The sequence below is a fragment of the Salvelinus fontinalis genome, chromosome 10 (genome assembly GCF_029448725.1).
Source record: "Salvelinus fontinalis isolate EN_2023a chromosome 10, ASM2944872v1, whole genome shotgun sequence".
Lineage (NCBI taxonomy): Eukaryota > Metazoa > Chordata > Actinopteri > Salmoniformes > Salmonidae > Salvelinus > Salvelinus fontinalis.
Genome location: NC_074674.1, coordinates 5,132,614 through 5,151,296, shown reverse-complemented (window position 1 = coordinate 5,151,296; position 18,683 = coordinate 5,132,614). Strand labels below are relative to the sequence as shown.

General features: G+C 42.8%; 1 protein-coding gene across 1 annotated transcript; it reads right to left on the bottom strand.

The window, feature by feature from the left end:
* Window positions 1-1,506: 1,506 nt before the first annotated feature.
* On the bottom strand, window positions 1,507-16,140 carry LOC129863465 (cationic amino acid transporter 3-like). Its single transcript, XM_055935488.1, has 12 exons — window positions 15,935-16,140; window positions 7,213-7,681; window positions 6,907-7,068; window positions 6,470-6,659; window positions 6,164-6,282; window positions 5,565-5,787; window positions 5,300-5,439; window positions 4,858-4,960; window positions 4,459-4,682; window positions 4,168-4,334; window positions 3,946-4,054; window positions 1,507-3,801 (listed from the first exon to the last, which is right to left on the bottom strand). The coding sequence occupies exons 2-12, from the start codon at window positions 7,577-7,579 to the stop codon at window positions 3,653-3,655; spliced, it is 1,953 nt and encodes a 650-aa protein (XP_055791463.1). The 5' UTR covers window positions 7,580-7,681; window positions 15,935-16,140; the 3' UTR covers window positions 1,507-3,652.
* Window positions 16,141-18,683: the final 2,543 nt, after the last annotated feature.

The following is an 18,683-nucleotide window of genomic DNA, read 5'->3' as shown; positions in this document are numbered from 1 at the left end:
GCCTAATCGCCTAACATCAGTGCCCGACCTCATTAATGCTCTTGTGGCTGAATGGAAGCAAGTCCCCGCAGCAATGTTCCAACATCTAGTGGAAAGCCTTCCCAGAAAAGTGGAGGCAGTTATAGCAGCAAAGGGGGGACCAACTCCATATTAATACCCATGATTTTGGAATGAGATGGTTGACAAGCTGGTGTCCACATACTTTTGGTCATTAATGTTAAGACAGTGATGTATCTATTTGTACTACAAAGATAATATATACTCCCTATTAAATTGTGAACACTTGATAAGAAAATAACCAAATAATTTTTGTATTAACTAAAGTTAGACCACAACCTGTTGTTTCCAATGGAAGCAACTGAATCATAGTGGGCGGAACAAGCAAGGAGGTGGGCAGAGCCAAGCCGCGTTCTGGCATGTATTTGCATATTTCCGTTAGGAAACGGCTACTCTTTGAAGTGCGCATGTGCAATAACTCAAAAAGAAAACTGTATTGAGATCAAATGTTTAATCGATGAGAATATTAGCAGAAGGTTGGCCAAAATACATCTCACTCCATCTTTCCCCACTGCCGGCCACTGGGCTTCCTCTCATCACCATATTTGGTAATGGGTGGAAACGCCAACCGGCTGCTTCACATTAATACATCTGGTGAAACATCCGTCTCATTGTTCTATCTGTGAAACAACTGTTTGAAGTCTCCATTAGTACAATGCCATATACAAACACAAGAGGGCAGCACACACTAAATCATTTACCTTGTGAATGGTTACAAGGCACAACATTAAATGTTTTATTTTATTTAACCTTTATTTAACTAGGCCAGTCAGTTAATTAAGAACAAATTCTTATTTAAAAGTTCAAGAACATTAAAGTTCAAATATAGAGTGGCCAAATCATATGGGATTCTATTGTGAACTTAGAAACAATTCTTATTGATTGTGTATAATGTAACGTTAACTCCCCAATGGCCATCCACACAGCGAAACGGCACCACGTAGCCAGGTCCAGCTGCATCATGAGGTAGATGTTGACAAAGACACTGAACAGAGGCAGCCAAGGCAGTAGGGGCACCTAGAGGGAAGAGGGACAGGTTAGTCATACTTTTACTGCATATCAAGCTGGATTATAAACTGGTTGTAAAACATGAATAAACACTGGACCTGTTTAAATAGTCAGAAACTGACCTTGAAAGTGAGAGCTTCCTTGCTCTCTGGTTGTCTCCAGATGATAATGACACAAAGGATACAGAGCCAGGAGAATCTGAACGCTTGTCATGTTTAACACATGAACCAAAATAAATACTTTCAGGTAGATATTAGGCATTCAATGCCATTCCAAAAGTTGCAACATTTAAGTGTTGTGAATCTGTAGATGTGGAGGAAATGGATATGGATTTTCCCTCGGTTTGATAAGCTTATTGATTTTTATAACATTTATTTAATTAATAAAAAAATTATACTAAAATAATTCAATCTACTGTTGAGAATCAACAAAGGCATAGAATGTCATTATAATAAACATTTATTTAGAAAAGACATTGAAAATACAGCTCATTTCTACATGACATATATTCACAGTATATAAAACCAAAGACCAAAAATATAATTGATATTTATGTGACAGCATTTAGAGTAGTACTGATCAATCAGTACTATGGCCTGATATGAGCCTTGGTTTACCAGCCCCTGGTATCTGAGGCGGGCGGTATTTTCAGGCACTGGTTTCTTTTTGAGATTCTTACAAGTTCTCAAGAAACAATAGTTTGTTAAAATGTATGTTAAGAAGCACAAGTATAAAACACCTCCTTTGAATTAGTGTCCATTTGTATAATATACAGCTTTATACAAATATGTTACAGCTATACACATACTGTACATTAGCTTTTACTGTACTACAACAACTCACTTAAAAGGAAAACTCCACACAAATACTATTTTGGTATTTGTTTCATTAGTCCATTGTTGATATCGGCCCAACATCTTTTGCAAGTCAACAATCAAGTTAAGATATCATTTTCTAAATACAGAAATACAGTTGGTATGATGCATTTTGCATCATATAATGCATCAGTTTTTGGATGGCATTTTCCTTTAAGAAACCATAGAACTCAATTATCCTCACCAACTCGTGTCTTTACAGCTGAGCACAAATATACTTCAGATTTAGAGAGCAGATTTTGCTGGTCAAATTCCTTATGTCCTTGACCTAGTGTCTTCAATGCCCACTGCATTTTGGTCAAGCAGCACCACAACTAGTGATTAATAGCAAATGGAATCACGAGTTGAAGTCTCACTCATTTGGTGGTGGAAAAGTTTTGCTATATAAAGTAAATCATTAAAGAAAGGGGGTCATCAAGAGTACTTTAAAAACTGTACATGTAAGAATACAATAACATCTATAAAATGACATTACTTGATTAATGTAATTTGAAAGGCATAAAAGAACTACATATAAAACAATTCTACAGAATAGAATGTTTAGATAAAATGATGCAAACTCGACAGCTAAGCTCCCAAGAACAAGTTTCAACAGAAACTAAAAAAAAACATTTGCTAACATGTTTTCACAAGAATCTATAACTAAAGTTACATCAGTGGTAGTGCATGACCAGGACTAAAGTTACTGCCTTTTAGATTCAACACAGAGCCAGTGAATAGACCCCCGGAGTACTGGTCTTTATTACACATCTGTAGACAGCTCAAGCATTCGAGGCAGGCAGAAATCTCAAACTCAAGTATGTCCATATAAACAAAAGGGTAGTTCTGATTTGTAAAGCCAAACTCCAGAGAGATAAACAGAGATACATGAAGGGTGAGGGTACAAGAGTACAGTACGGCCCAAAATATATCAAATTAAGATGACACAGCAGCCAGCTAAATGTAGTGGTGCCAGGATGTCGTTTCATCAACTTTAAGGAAGAGCTACAATATCTCCATGTATTCTTCGGATGAACCTAATATGCATATAATGCTTCAGTTACACAGGGACTAACCACCGTGAAGACAATAACTTACATCATTACTTTGACTAGTTTACCATATGTTTAAAAACATTTTAAGTGACAAAGACATGACAACAGATTGTTCATAAATGCCTTTAGGATATTTAGTTCCCACGTCTCTGTGGTGATATCTCATCTTACAGAACAAGCGGACACCAACGATAAATACTCGTTTCTGCCACAAGGCATACAAGGCCCTACTGTTAAATACATTGCTCTGTGACAGGTGATGGAGGACAGTTTGTCTACGCCAGCGATCCACTAGCCCTGTGCTGTTGATCAAAGTACACCGAGGCTCTGACCAAGATTGTAAACCCCATAGACACACTGGTACTCTGTTTACACATGGCCCTAACCAACACTCCTGGCCAGCTGAAGTTCATATTGCTGCTGGACACCAGGAGCTAACAATTAGAGGCACAGACACAATCAAATTGGAAGAGACTAACTTCTAATAAATAAAATCACTAGTAATGTTAATAGCAATGTTTCAACTGTTAAAAATAGCATTCCTCAACTGTCCAATAAAGCTTAAAACAGAGATATCCCAAAAATGAAAGAAGGAAAAACTGATGAATTGTAGTGTCAGTCAGTTGAATTGTCTGCCTTCACTGCAGAGGTATAATGTGTGGGGTTTCCTCCAGCCGTTCAGGGGCTCATCCCCTCCACCTCACTCTCGTCTCCCCCCAGGTAGATGGGCTTCTTCTTGGTCTGGAGGGCAGGCTCATATTTCCCAGGGGTGCTGCTGGCTGCAGCACTGCTGTGCCAAATCCCATAAAAGAAGTAGATTGCAAATCCTGAGGGCAGGAGTAAGAAGAATGGTTAGAGGAGTTCACACAAATTAAGTTAACATTCTGCTGCTCATAAAAACAGACTTAGCATGTGATTCTATTGTGACTTTAGAAACATTTCCTATTGTGTATAATGTCACGTTAACTCACCAATGGCCATCCACACAGCGAAACGGCACCACGTAGCCAGGTCCAGCTGCATCATGAGGTAGATGTTGACAAAGACACTGAACAGAGGCAGCCAAGGCAGTAGGGGCACCTAGAGGGAAGAGGGACAGGTTAGTCATACTTTTACTGCATATCAAGCTGGATTATAAACTGGTTGTAAAACATGAATAAACACTGGACCTGTTTAAATAGTCAGAAACTGACCTTGAAGGTGAGAGCTTCCTTGCTCTCTGGTTGTCTCCAGATGATAATGACACAAAGGGCACAGAGCAGGGCCAAGACTACACACACAGTGACCCACACAGGCTGAACCTCCATCAACTCATCCAGCTTCCCTGCCAGCACCACACACAGCACAGTGATGAGCACCGCTAGAAAGGATGAAGAGAGAGCGAGTTAAAAGTAGCTTTCTCAACAACAAAAAGAGCTGCTTTGAAAACAACCAATGGTCAACCGCATAAGACGGTAAGTGTGGGTGAGAGAGGTGTCACTCACAGATAATAGCCGTGGTGGCATAGACGATGTTCCCGGAGGTCTTGGTGGGTAAGGCACCACTGGGGAAGAGGAGGAGGCAGGGGGTGAATTTTTCCCTGAGGGGGCAGTCCTCCAGATCCAGGCCATACTCATCTCCACTGTCCCCCCGGGCCACCTTCTCCCCTCCAACCAGCTCCACTAGCTTTTCTGTCTGACTGGATGAGCTCAGGGTGCCGGGCTGGTACCTGAACAGACAGACAGGTCAGTCTCCTGGAACATGGGAGGTATTCACACTGAGCATGCCATGTAAAATACTATAAGCAAATCCAGTATAGGAGGATAATCCCCATTTCAATATCATAAATGCTAGGTTAGGTATTAAACTATGTTTAAAATAATGTGGTATAAGTCATCACCTACCTGAGGATAAGCACACAGATGGCCACTAGTGAGTAGGCTAGCAGTGTCCCTATAGACATGAGATCAACCAGGGCAGCCAGGTCAAAGAGGAAGGCCATCAGAGCTACAGGGAGAGGTAACAAAATTAGCATTACCATCATACTCACTACATAAAGACAATCTACTCCATGAAGTTGCTTCATTACCATCATTCTCACTATATAAAGACAATGTACTCCATGAAGTTGGTTATTTACACTAGTTATTCAAAAATAATGGAACAAAAAACAGCATTCCGTTGTTCAGAGAATATTTTTCTACGGTCTTCCCTCATGCTGTACATTCCTACTTTCATACATAAACACGAACACAGAGAACAGCAGGAAATGACTACAGTGGAACCCATAGGTAGTAGAGCAGAACCAGATGTATGAACAGAGAGAGGGCGGAGGGCTGAACTCACATGCCACACAGCCAGAGACAATGGTGGCCATCACGGGGGTCTTGGTGCGCGTGTTCATGCGGGACAGGCCACGGAACAGGAGCCCATCCTCTGCCATGGCGTAGATCACCCTCGGCATGGGGAACATGGACCCAAGCAGGCTAGGAAAACAACAAACATTAACTACATAGCAAAACCAGAGTGACTTAAGTACCGATGAGCGTAGTGGATACGTTAAGGGAGCTATAGAACAGTAGCCATAGTGTGATCTATCAGCCTAACTGACCTGGTGGAGAGAGCACAGAGGGAACCCACAGCCACGATGTAGCGAGCAGGATACCAGCCCACGTAGTTGAAGGCCTCTGGCAGGGGGCTCCGGGTGTCCAGCATGTAGTAAGGCATCATGAGGGTGAGGGCTGCAGACACCCCGAAGTAGGCGAAGAAACAGATGAGCAGAGAGGCCACGATGCCCACGGGGATGGAACGCATGGGGTTCTTAGCCTCCTCGCCTGTGGGAAAATACAAGGCAGCACTATGAGACAGGACCACCAAAGAGAACTTCAAGGCAGCAACTATTTAAAATTGGCAACCATTTTAAAAGTTACATTTTGAATAACGGAATGTAAGTGACTCGAGAAGAAACGAGGTGGACCTATCTAATGTTTAGCGCTAGTGCAAAGTAAATAGCTCAATTAACTTGATAAAGTATGACTAGAATTTATATATAAATACCTTGACTATTTTAATTTTGGAGAATCTCTTATAAAATGGGTTAAAGTTATGTATAGTAACCCTAGGTGTAAAATAGTAAATAATGGCTACTTCTCAGAAAAGTATTAAACTGTCAAGAGTTTGTTTAGCTCTGGAGCAAAGTAAGTAACTCACTGGTAGTGGCGATGCAGTCGAAACCAACGAATGCGTAGAAACAGGTAGCAGCACCGGACAGAATGCCACTGAGGCCAAAAGGAGCAAAACCACCTGAGCCAAACATCTTATCCACAACCCTGAGTGGCAGAGAGGACGCAGGGGGACAAAATCCAATTGTATGGTTATACTGTTATATTTCTGAAACCAAATGCAGAGATCAAACACAGCTAGTCACATAGGAACATGATTTACTCCGTACGATTGGTCTATAATGGAATCTACAGCTAAATCTCAGCTGGTAGCCATATTAAATGAAGGACTCACTCCTGGGATATGCTGGAGGTGTTGGTGTAGTTGGGGTAGGTATTAACAAAGTCCTCCAGGGTGAGGTTCCAGTGGTCTGTGTCTCCCTTCACAAAGCCTGAGATGATGATGAAGCCCAGCACCACCAGGTTGACCCCAGTGAAAATCTTATTGATCAAGGCAGACTCACTCACTCCAAATGCCAGCAGTCCTGGAGGAAGCAACATGATGGCATGAATAACACAAATTTACATTTGTACATTGAGTCATTTCGCAGATGCTCTTATCCAGAGCGATGTACAGTTAGTGCTTTCATCTTTCAGGTAGCTAGGTGAGATAGACCAAGTCACATTACAATACAGTACATACAGCTTTTATGACGGGGTTATTAGTTATGTGCTGCCTCCCCGGGCCCCAACATTATCCATGTTGGTTGACAATGCTGGAGGAGTCCTCACCAGTTAATAAGAGCACGATGATGAGTGCAAACAGGTCAGGGTATTCAGCCAGCACGCCCCCCGGGACCTTCATGGCCATGGAAGACCTGAAGAAGGAGGAGATCTTCTCCTCCACTAGATTATCAAATGTAGAGCTCCAGGCTCGGGCCACACTGGCTGTACCTTAAGGACAGAGGACCAAGGAGAATAGGTTAACATGACGCAAAACATCAACCAAACTAAAGAGGATAAGCCATCCTAGAAACAAACCTCCATCCATGAACATAGTAGCTCAATGGGAAGCCGATTTCCTATCTACCAACTCACCGATGACATAGGAGAGGATGAGGTTCCATCCCGTGATGAAGGCCCAGATCTCACCAACCGTCACATAACTGTACAGGTACGCCGAACCCGTCTTGGGTACGCGGGACCCAAACTCGGCGTAACAGAGTCCGGCCAGCATAGAGGAGAGTGCAGCGATGAGGAAGCAGAGAACGATGGCAGGTCCAGCCTTCTCCCTGGCCACTTCACCAGCCAGGACGTACACCCCTGCCCCCAGGGTGGAGCCCACCCCCAGGGCTACCAGGTCCAGTGTGGAGAGGCAGCGGGCAAAGCGGGTTCCCTCATCGGAGCAATCCAGTGCCCTGCGTCGCAGCAGGATCCGGCCGAAGGAGGCCATCTTTTCTACCATGGTTGTCTGTGGAGGGAGCTGGGGCCGAGGCTGTGAAGCCGAGGCAGTTGCTGATCAGAGCAGTGAAAACGCGTCACGAGCTGAGATGCAGCAGGAGAGATCCTAAGGTCAAACACAGTAGAGAAGCAGATTCATGAGTATATAAGAAAGTCTATAGCCAAAATGTATGCTATTAGTTCTTGCTAATGACATGAAATATGATTATTTATTTTTTTACTTTGTTTTGTGTGCAATCCTTGTTTGCAAACCAACTGTCTCTGGAATAACAAACTGATTAACTGATTAGTGAGCAAACAACATTCAAGAAAATTTCCCTGGCAAAGGAATAGCCTACTGCTAAGATGGATAATATTTGGTCAAGTCGGGACATTACAATTGTGTTTGATGCCACACTAGTGGTTCCTCCTAATCTGGTAATTCCAGTAATTCTTCCATTTTGGGATTTGGTCCATGTTTTAAATTTCCCTCCTGCATGTTTCCAGACAACCAAACCACACATTCTTCTAAGAAACAGCATGCTGGTATTATGGAACTTCCCAGAAATACATTTATTCGCCTTAGGGCTTTATGAAAATAAAAAACGAACTGACAGAGAGAGCTTTGAGAAGCAGACATGGACGCGAACACCAATATCTCTGTGCGTCGCAATCCCCTTATAACCTTCCTGGAGGACTACTGAGTTAAAGACATGCTGACCAACTTTCAGTCAGAAACAATTGTTGTGTAGTCTATTATAAACTGGGTGGTTACAACCCTGAAGGCTGATTGGCTGACAGCCATGGTATATCAGACCATCTACCACTGGTATGACAAAACATTTATTTTTACTGCTCTAATTACATTGGTAACCAGTTTATAAAAACAATAAGGCACTTCAGGGGCTTGTGGTATATGGCCAATATACCACGACTTAGGGCTGTGTCAAGGCACTCCGCGTTGCGCATAAGAACAGCCCTTAGCCATGGTATATTAGCCATATACCACATTTCCCCTCGTGTCTTATTGCTTAATTATACTCTAGTACATAATAGGCTATATTCTATCACATATTCAAGTCCATATCAAGTTTCCAGAATACAGATAGTAAAAAATGTTATCCTAATGAAGTAATACCACGTGGTAAGACAACCACTTTGGCATTTAGCCTACATAGATTAAAAAAATATATATATATATTACCAAGTTCAACACTGTCACAAGGTTCATTTGCATTCCACCAAGAGCATGTATCAGCGTTTCCCCTGTATTCATTCAGCAGCGGCGGGCCGCCAATGCCAAAAAATTGTCTCCACTCCAAAATATATATATAAGTTTAATTAATTTTATTTTTATTTAGACACACATGGTAAAAATTATTTCAGTGTAAGCTTAAACGACTAAACCCATATATAATGTATGTACAAATTATAATGGAGCTATATACACTGCTCAAAAAAATAAAGGGAACACTAAAATAACATCCTAGATCTCAATGAATGAAATATTCTTATTAAATACTTTTTTCTTCACATAGTTGAATGTGCTGACAACAAAATCACACAAAAATTATCAATGGAAATCAAATTTATCAACCCATGGAGGTCTGGATTTGGAGTCACACTCAAAATTAAAGTGGAAAACCACACTAAAGGCTGATCCAACTTTGATGTAATGTTCTTAAAACAAGTCAAAATGAGGCTCAGTAGTGTGTGTGGCCTCCACGTGCCTGTATGACCTCCCGACAACGCCTGGGCATGCTCCTAATGAGGTGGCGGATGGTCTCCTGAGGGATCTCCTCCCAGACCTGGAGTAAAGCATCCGCCAACTCCTGGACAGTCTGTGGTGCAACGTGGCGTTGGTGGATGGAGCGAGACATGATGTCCCAGATGTGCTCAATTGGATTCAGGTCTGGGGAACGGGCGGGCCAGTCCATAGCATCAATGCCTTCCTTATGCAGGAACTGCTGACACACTCCAGCCACATGACGTCTAGCATTGTCTTGCTTTAGGAGGAACCCAGGGCCAACCGCACCAGCATATGGTCTCACAAGGGGTCTGAGGATCTCATCTCGGTACCTAATGGCAGTCAGGCTACCTCTGGCGAGCACATGGAGGGCTGTGCGGCCCCCCAAAGAAATGCCACCCCACACCATGACTGACCCACCGCCAAACCGGTCATGCTGGAGGATGTTGCAGGCAGCAGAACGTTCTCCCGGCATCTCCAGACTCTGTCATGTCTATCACATGTGCTCAGTGTGAACCTGCTTTCATCTGTGAAGAGCACAGGGCGCCAGTGGCGAATTTGCCAATCTTGGTGTTCTCTGGCAAATGCCAAACATCCTGCACGGTGTTGGGCTGTAAGCACAACCCCCACCTGTGGACGCCGGGCCCTCATGGAGTCTGTTTCTGACCGTTTGAGCAGACACATGCACATTTGTGGCCTGTTGGAGGTCATTTTGCAGGGCTCTGGCAGTGCTCCTCCTGCTCCTCCTTGCACAAAGGCGGAGGTAGCGGTCCTGCTGCTGGGTTGTTGCCCTCCTACGGCCTCCTCCACGTCTGCTGATGTACTGGCCTGTCTCCTGGTAGCGCCTACATGCTCTGGACACTACGCTGACAGACACAGCAAACCTTGCCACAGCTCGCATTGATGTGCCATCCTGGATGAGCTGCACTACCTGAGCCATTTGTGTGGGTTGTAGACTCCGTCTCATGCTACCACTAGAGTGAAAGCACCGCCAGCATTCAAAAAAAGTGACCAAAACATCAGCCAGGAAGCATAGGAACTGAGAAGTGGTCTGTGGTCACCACCTGCAGAACCACTCCTTTATTGGGGGTGTCTTGCTAATTGCCTATAATTTCCACCTGTTGTCTATTCCATTTGCACAACAGCATGTGAAATGTATTGTCAATCAGTGTTGCTTCCTAAGTGGACAGTTTGATTTCACAGAAGTGTGATTGACTTGGAGTTACATTGTTGTTTAAGTGTTCCCTTTATTTTTTTGAGCAGTGTATTTAGGAACTATCACCAAAATAAAAACCAAACAGTCACGGAGAAACAAAAATCACAAAAATGTTATGGCGTGGGGCCTCCACTGATTTTGTTCATGTTTGAGCCCCATGGCAAAATGTGTAGAATAGCAGGAAATCATACTGAACAAAAATTATTTATGTCTGTACTAAAGCCCTTTTGTGGGTGGGCCTGGCTTCCCAGTGGGTGGGCCTATGACCTCCCAGGCCCACCCGTGGCTGCGCCACTGCCCAGTCGTGTGAAATCCATAGATTAGGGCCTAATTAATGAAGTTCAATTGACTGATTTCCTTATGTGAACTGTAACTCAGTAAAATCTTTGAAATTGTTGCATGTTACGTTTATATTTTTGTTCAGTATAGCTCTAAAAACTGTTCTAAAACACGGAAAGCATGACTGTGCTCTCTAGGGGTTGATTTAACACCTGAATAGTTACGCAAGACTGACATGCTGAAACAGATACCAGTGTGCTCTGCTCGGCGTGAAGAGTTAAACTAGCAATTACCCGCCTTGGGCAAGTAACCGAAAAGTTACTTGTTCGAATACCCGAGCAGACTAGGTGAATAATCTCTTGATGTGCATTTGAGCAAGGCACTTATCCCTCCCTGGATAAGAGCATTTGCTAAATTACTCAAAATGTAAAACGTAGCCATTTTAGAGTTAGGCAGGCCGCATCTCTGGCCCTGGGAATGTGCCCTCTGGGAATCTCCCTGCCAGCGATTCATGCGCAATGCCTGAGAGGTTTAGTCTTTTGTTCTGCCCACACAATAAGCTCTCGAGATAGCCTCTATGGTCTGAGTGACGCAGGGTGGCTGGCCTGTGTGTATGCGTGAGTGGATGTGTGAAACCAGGTTGTGAAGAAGCTAATGCTCAACTCTTCTAATGTTACGTCTGAAAGCTCAAATCAGACATGCTCGTTGGAGCCTCCAGGCTGAAAGGGTTTAGTGTCCATCTGCCCTTTTCTGTAATAGGTAGGCTGTAGTATACAATGGATAGGACTACTTCAGCAGACTTTAATTACTAGGCCTAGGCTAATTGGCCTAATACCATTTGGATTGCATTTAGCCTTTTGCTGTGGTGCTTTTTACTACCCCCCCCCACCTTCCCTCTGTAGTACAGTAGGTAGTGAATATTAGGTGCCTCACTGAGCTTTTGTAAACATATCTAAAAGGATTATCCCAAGACTAACCAACCTGTTAATCTCATTAGGGACTGTTGCTCACTCTACACAAAGCATGTTATTGTTTTGACTCTCACTGTCAACAACATGTCTGTTTACTTCAGGTCTAGCCCCTTCTCTGCCAGTATGACAGTTTTTTGTTATCATGGTGTCCTAAACTTGCTAGTGCTAAAAGATAACACACAAAACACTGAAGACCAAATGATTTGCTTAGTTATTATAGTGTACAAGTAAATGGAAAGAGTGGGTTCCCTTAGTGGTTATAGACAGTGTTCCTGCCCACTGGTAAAGTTCACTATTCTTCTTTTTAAACCCACATGGCAGTCATAGACACTGAAATACATAGATATTGGCTACCATTAGGCTTACACACAATGTAGATGAGAAGACCCACAGAAATAATATTAAGGTGGAAGTAGTATGGTATGGGGGATTTATTGTCTCTCTCAGTCCCGGCGTGTGGGATAGAGAGGAGTGTTGGTCGACGGGTTGTTCTGCCGGTCACTTGCCCTCACCAGTCTCTAAAAGGGGGATTTGTAGAGAGATTGCACAGGTTGATCAATATTGTACTACATTGTTGAGGAGAGTTATGCAATTAACTAATATACTTAGATTTTTCTCTACTCTTAAAAAAACACATTTTAACTGTAACAAACATACCCATTAATGGGTACACTGTTCAACATGACTGGATCAGAAAATTGCAGCCCTACATTTCATGTTTGACTAATGACTGCAGACTTCATGACCAGAAGAATCACGTGACAAACCGGGTCACTGTGTAATGCGGGTAGAGTAGCGTTAATTGGGGAGTGGATACTTTTTAAGAGGTTTGTACAAATGCGGCACTCTGTCAGTGTGGGGAATTCAAGAGTGTCCTTTCAGCATTCTAATCTCAGTGGGTAGCTCACCCTTGGAGCTACGTGATGGGCGGCTACATTTCATATGTCATTGTCAATAGTTGTCCAGCTGTTTGAAGTTATGGAACAATCTGTTTTCTAGGCAAAGAAGGACATACTGCTGTGAGTGAACTGCGCAACCTCAAACCAATGGAACCAAGCCAACAGGGTCCCTCCCTCCTTCCTCAAGGTCCAATACATTCCCTATGACAACTGACCAGTCTAGGAAATACACCAGGCTAGGGGCAAATTTGCCCCCAAACATTTCTGAAAATGTCCCTGTAATTATCATGACGAAAGCATTTTTATTTCCATCGATCAGCTTAGAATACTAAGGTGAACAAATAAACACCTCCAATGCAAAGAGCGACCCCATGAAAGAGTCAGAAGGTGCAAAAAAATAACAATTTGTCCTCTGCATAATGACCAACCTGAACATCAAACTCAGTGAGCGCAAATAAAAATTGAAACCTATTGCCAGCTAAACCATTCTAAAACAGGTGGGAAGAACAAGAATAGGCCTATTGAAAATGAGAGTGATATCATCCTGGTTATAGAAGTGACACCATCCTGTCCATGCACAACTGACTAAAGTCAAAACACCACAACTGTCAACACATGATCCTCAATTTGAAAATTAAATGTAAAAAATGTTGCTACTGAAGTGGCTAGCTACAACTGTAAAATGCAGCCATCAAGATAGCGTAAGCTACCTGCCAGTAGCCCAAACTGATGCAACACATCAAAAAGTGCTAGCTGCAGCTAACAGACAACAGTCATGCCAAGCTCAAGGACCTGTCTATTGGCTACTAAACTCAGCAAAAAAAGAAAACTTCCCTTTTTCAGGACCCTGTCTTTCAAATATAATTTGTAAAAAACCAAATAACTTCACAGATCTTCATTGTAAAGGATTTAAACATGTTTCCCATGCTTGTTCAATGAACCATAAACAATGAACATGTACCTGTGGAACGGTCATTAAAGACACTAACAGCTTAGACTGTAGGCAATTAAGGTCACAGTTGTGAAAACTTAGCACACTAAAGAGGCCTTTCTACTGACTTTGAAAAACACCAAAAGAAAGATGCCCAGGGTCCCTGCTCATCTGCGTGAACGTGCCTTAGGCATGCTGAAAGGAGGCATGAGGACTGCAGATGTGGCCAAGGCAAAAAATTGCAATGTCCGTACTGTGAGACGCCCAAGACAGCGCTACAGGGAGACAGGACGGACAGCTGATCGTCCTCGCAGTGGCAGACCACATGTAACAACACCTGCACAAGATCAGTACATCCAAACATCACACCTGCGGGACAGGTACAGGATGGCAACAACAACTGCCTGAGTTACACCAGGAACGCACAATCCCTCCATCAGTGCTCAGACTGTCTGCAATAGGCTGAGAGAGGCTGGACTGAGGGCTTGTAGGCCTGTTGTAAGGTAGGTCCTCACCAGACATCACCGGCAACAACGTCGCCTATGGGCACAAACCCACCGTCGCTGGACCAGACAGGACTGGCAAAAAGTGCTCTTCACTGACAAGTTGCGGTTTTGTCTCACCAGGGGTGATGGTCGGATTCGCGTTTATCGTCGAAGGAATGAGCGTTACACCGAGGCCTGTACTCTGGAGCGGGATCAATTTGGAGGTGGAGGGTCCGTCATGGTCTGAGGCGGTGTGTCACAGCATCATCGGACTGAGCTTGTTGTCATTGCAGGCAATCTCAATGCTGTGCGTTACAGGGAAGACATCCTCCTCCCTCATGTGGTACCATGACAATGCCACTAGCCATACTGCTCGTTCTGTGCATGATTTCCTGCAAGACAGGAATGTCAGTGTTCTGCCATGGTCAACGAAGAGCCGGGATCTCAATCTCATTGAGCACAACCTGTTGGATCGGAGGGTGAGGGCTAGGGCCATTCCCCCCAGAAATGTCCTGGAACTTGCAGGTGCCTTGGTGGAAGAGTGGGGTAACATCTCACAGCAAGAACTGGCAAATCTGGTGCAGTCCATGAGGAGATGCACTGCAGTACTTAATGCAGCTGGTGGCCACACCAGATACTGACTGTTACTTTGGACCTCCCCTTTGTTCAGGGACACATTATTCAATTTCTGTTAGTCATATGTCTGTGGAACTTCAGTTTATGTCTCAGTTGTTGAATCTTGTTATGTTCATACAAATATTTACACATGTTAAGTTTGCTGAAAATAAACGCAGTTGATGATGAGAGGACGTTTCTTCTTTTGGTGAGTTTATTACACTAACCTGTGAAAGTTGTCTAAGATCGGTTTGCTAGTTAGCTACCTTAGTGCGCGTTCGTAAATTCACTCTGGCTATCTACTCCGATTTCAGAGCACTCTCGTCTGAGCGTGCAAGAGCGCAGAATAACTGATGACTAACGCCCAACACCCGTTGAATATGGGCGGTGCCAATAAACATCGACAAAAAAATCTGTTACACAGTTACATACACCAACGCTCTGGATAACATGGAAACAGACTAACCAGCTCTGCTTGGGCGAGTAAAATGGTCAGAGTGAGGTATACTCTCATTTGTGTCTCGAAGTAGCTAACAAGCTAGCCAACCGTAGCTTGTTAGCTTGGGTGCCTCTGTGTGGTCGGGACGCTCGGATCAACGCTTCTCCTAGGCCAGAGCGTCCAATTGAACGCTCCGAGAGCGAAACACACCAACGCCCAGAGCGCACTCCAGAGCGAATTTACGAACGCTTCCATATGTATGCTACACACATCCACACAGTGCGTTGATGTGTAGTTTCCTAGTTAACTAGTTAAATATATACATTACATTGTTAACGAACGTTAGATAACGTTTGTTAGTTGACTCAATACTGTTTGTTTGCTAGCTAGCACGAGCTGGCTAAGCAATAATTAATTAACAATTTCACACGGCAAACAGTTGCAGTAATGTAAATTTAAACTGCACGTATTTAATGAAATTGATCATTACAATACAATATTAGCAATATGCTAGTTAGCTATCGTCTAAAACAACCGCCTAGCAACCGCCTAATGATGGTAACGTTCGTTGTCAGATGTTTGGTAAACATCTATTGGTTTCAAACAAATAAATACCACCGATCATTCTAATACCAAAACAATAACCATGAATGTATTGTTTCAAAAGCGAGTAACATGAGTACATCTGACAGCACACGAGAAATAATTGCGTCAGAGTTTTAGTAAAAGACTACAGAGGCTCGTGCAGTTCATGCAAACACATGGACCACGATATCAAAAGGTATAAAGCAGACATACTTTACGTTGCTCTTCACTCTGAAGTGTTCGGCACCACAAAATACTGCTGACTTCCATAGGCTGATGAAACATCCCAATTTCCTTGGTCAAATGTCCTTGTGGACGTTTTGATTTGAGGGCGGAGCCAGTGACGTATAAATCAAAGTATAAACAAGCCCTTCTTTATGGGGCAGTGCTATCCGTGATTCTTTGGACCTCCACACCCTTAACCGTTACCTAACCATTTTACATTTCAACTTCAAAGGGGGGTATGGACGTCCCAAGGATTCTAGATAGCAGGAACCCTTCTTTGAGGGGTGGAGCAAACTATTCATGAATTCCAGGGTGCTTCTCAATATTCTAAAGTGGCTTCCTCTGTGTGTGTGTGTGTGTGTGTGTGTGTGTGTGTGTGTGTGTGTGTGTGTGTGTGTGTGTGTGTGAGAGAGAGAGATTACACAGACCCACAAATAATTAGAAAATAAATCAAATTTGGATAAACTATCTATTGGGTGAAATACCACAGTGTGCCATCACAGCAGCAAGATGTGTGACCTGTTGCCACACTAAAAGGGCAACCAGTGAAGAACAAACACCATTGTAAATACAACCTATATTTATGTTTATTTATTTTCCCTTTCGTACTTTAACAATTTGCTCATCATTACAACACTGTATATATACATAATATAATTTTTGAAATGTCTTTATCCGTTTGGAACTTTTGTAAATGTAATGTTTACTGTAAATGTTTTATTGTTTATTTCACATTTGTTTATTATCTATTTCACTTGCTTTGGTAATGTGAACATATGTTTCCCATGCCAATAAAGCCCTTTAAATTGAATTTAATTGAGAGAGGAAAACTCATCATATTCATGTCTCCTTCGCCCAAATACTGGTTCAGGCAGCAGCCTGCCATCCCCAAAAGAGGCTTACCCAAGTATGGAAAGAGAGGGTCATTCTCTTTTCAAGATCTTTCACTCCAGCCACTGACCTGGCGCCAAGGACTTTCCACGATATCCTCTGTAGCCTTATCACCCAGATGAATAGAAGAAAAAAGGTTATTCATCTCTGCCCCCAATGCCCTTGTGTGGAGTGTTAGAGGTGCAATGACCATGTTAAATGAGGTCATACTGATGGTGTCACCAAATATTACAACTAAACCAAATGGAAACAAATGAGTCATGTGGGCAGAACAAGCAAGGAGGTGGGCAGAGCCAAGCACAAGTTTACGAGATCCTATTGGCGAATTTTAGCATATATTTGCATATTTACATTAGGGAACGCCTACTCTGTGAAGTGCGCGGTTGCAATAACTCAATTCGCCTTTGCACTCCTTCGAAACAATAACATTTTAAAAACTTTAGCAAAAGGTCAAGTCTACATGTCTTAGTCCACTCTGTTCGTAACAGATTCTAGTTTTGGGAACAGAAAACGGTATTGAGATCAAATGGTTCATCGATGAGAAAATGTGCAGAATGTCATCCAAAATCCATCTCGTTCCAGCTTCTCCCACTGCCGGACACATGGCTTCCCTATTTGGTAGTGAGTGGAAACGCCAAGCGGATGCTACACATTGATACATCCGGTGAAATATCTGTCTCATTGTTCTGTGGTGTCACTATATGTATGACATATGGCATCCCAAGTCCTCATATCTCATTGGGCATGCAAACTCTCCATAACAGACCATGATAAGAAAGAATAAAACAGAAATTAAAATATGCATTGACTAATTATATCCCACAATGCTTCAATTGGTTAGTCTTTCTATTTGACTATTTTCAGTTTAACTTTGGTTAATACCCAACCTATTGTCCTTGCTCAGTGACGTCTGCCTCCCTCAAGGCCGGCATTGAGTTGCTCTTTCAATTAACTTCCACTTTATCAAGCTAACAAAACTGTGTGTTTCCCTAAATAAAACAAGCGTCGTCACCACTAGCCTTACGCTCTGGGATGGTATCTCCATCTGCACCATTAACATAACACTGCTAATCTCACTACTGTCCCATGCAGTTCAAACATTCTGCCCCCTTTCATTGCACAGGACAAGGCCTGTAGATCAAGAGAGGCTTGTTTTTTTTGCCATCAGTAGATATTCTCAGTCTCGATTGACATCAAACATAAGCTCTGCAGTTTTGGTAATGGGTTCTCCAAAAAACTCAACTCTTTACTTCACACATACATTGTTTTTGTTTAGCACTATATTCTAAGAAATATGACATGGGGACATTATCTAAAGCATGTTTAACTGAAAAAAGTATGTAGTGTTTGTGCTCAAGCATTCTTTTATAGCATGAACAGCCCATTGTGAATAATTTCGTCCACCCACATCTTATCCCCTGCTACAGTAACTAACTGACCACACCTGCATACTGTATGTGGGGTGGCTACAAAGGAGCAGAAAATCCTGTTAGTCTTAGTGCTACTTTCAATTAAATCTTAACAGATGGTTATTTGGGACAATTGTGTCATATTACAGTCAACTTTAATTAGATTTTTGAGCCATGAACCATACAGGTCAGGTATTTTTGGGAGAAGTTTAATCCCCTTGACTAAACTTTCCTTCCCCCTGTTAATCCCACAAATTCCTAGAGTATGCTACTAAGAAATTAAAGTTCAAGTTTAACAGAGCAAGTAACCCAAATCAAATTTATATAGCCCTTCTTACATCAGCTGATATCTCAAAGTGCTGTACAGAAACCCAGCCTAAAACCCCAAACAGCAAGCAATGCAGGTGTAGAAGCACGGTGGCTAGGAACAACTCCCT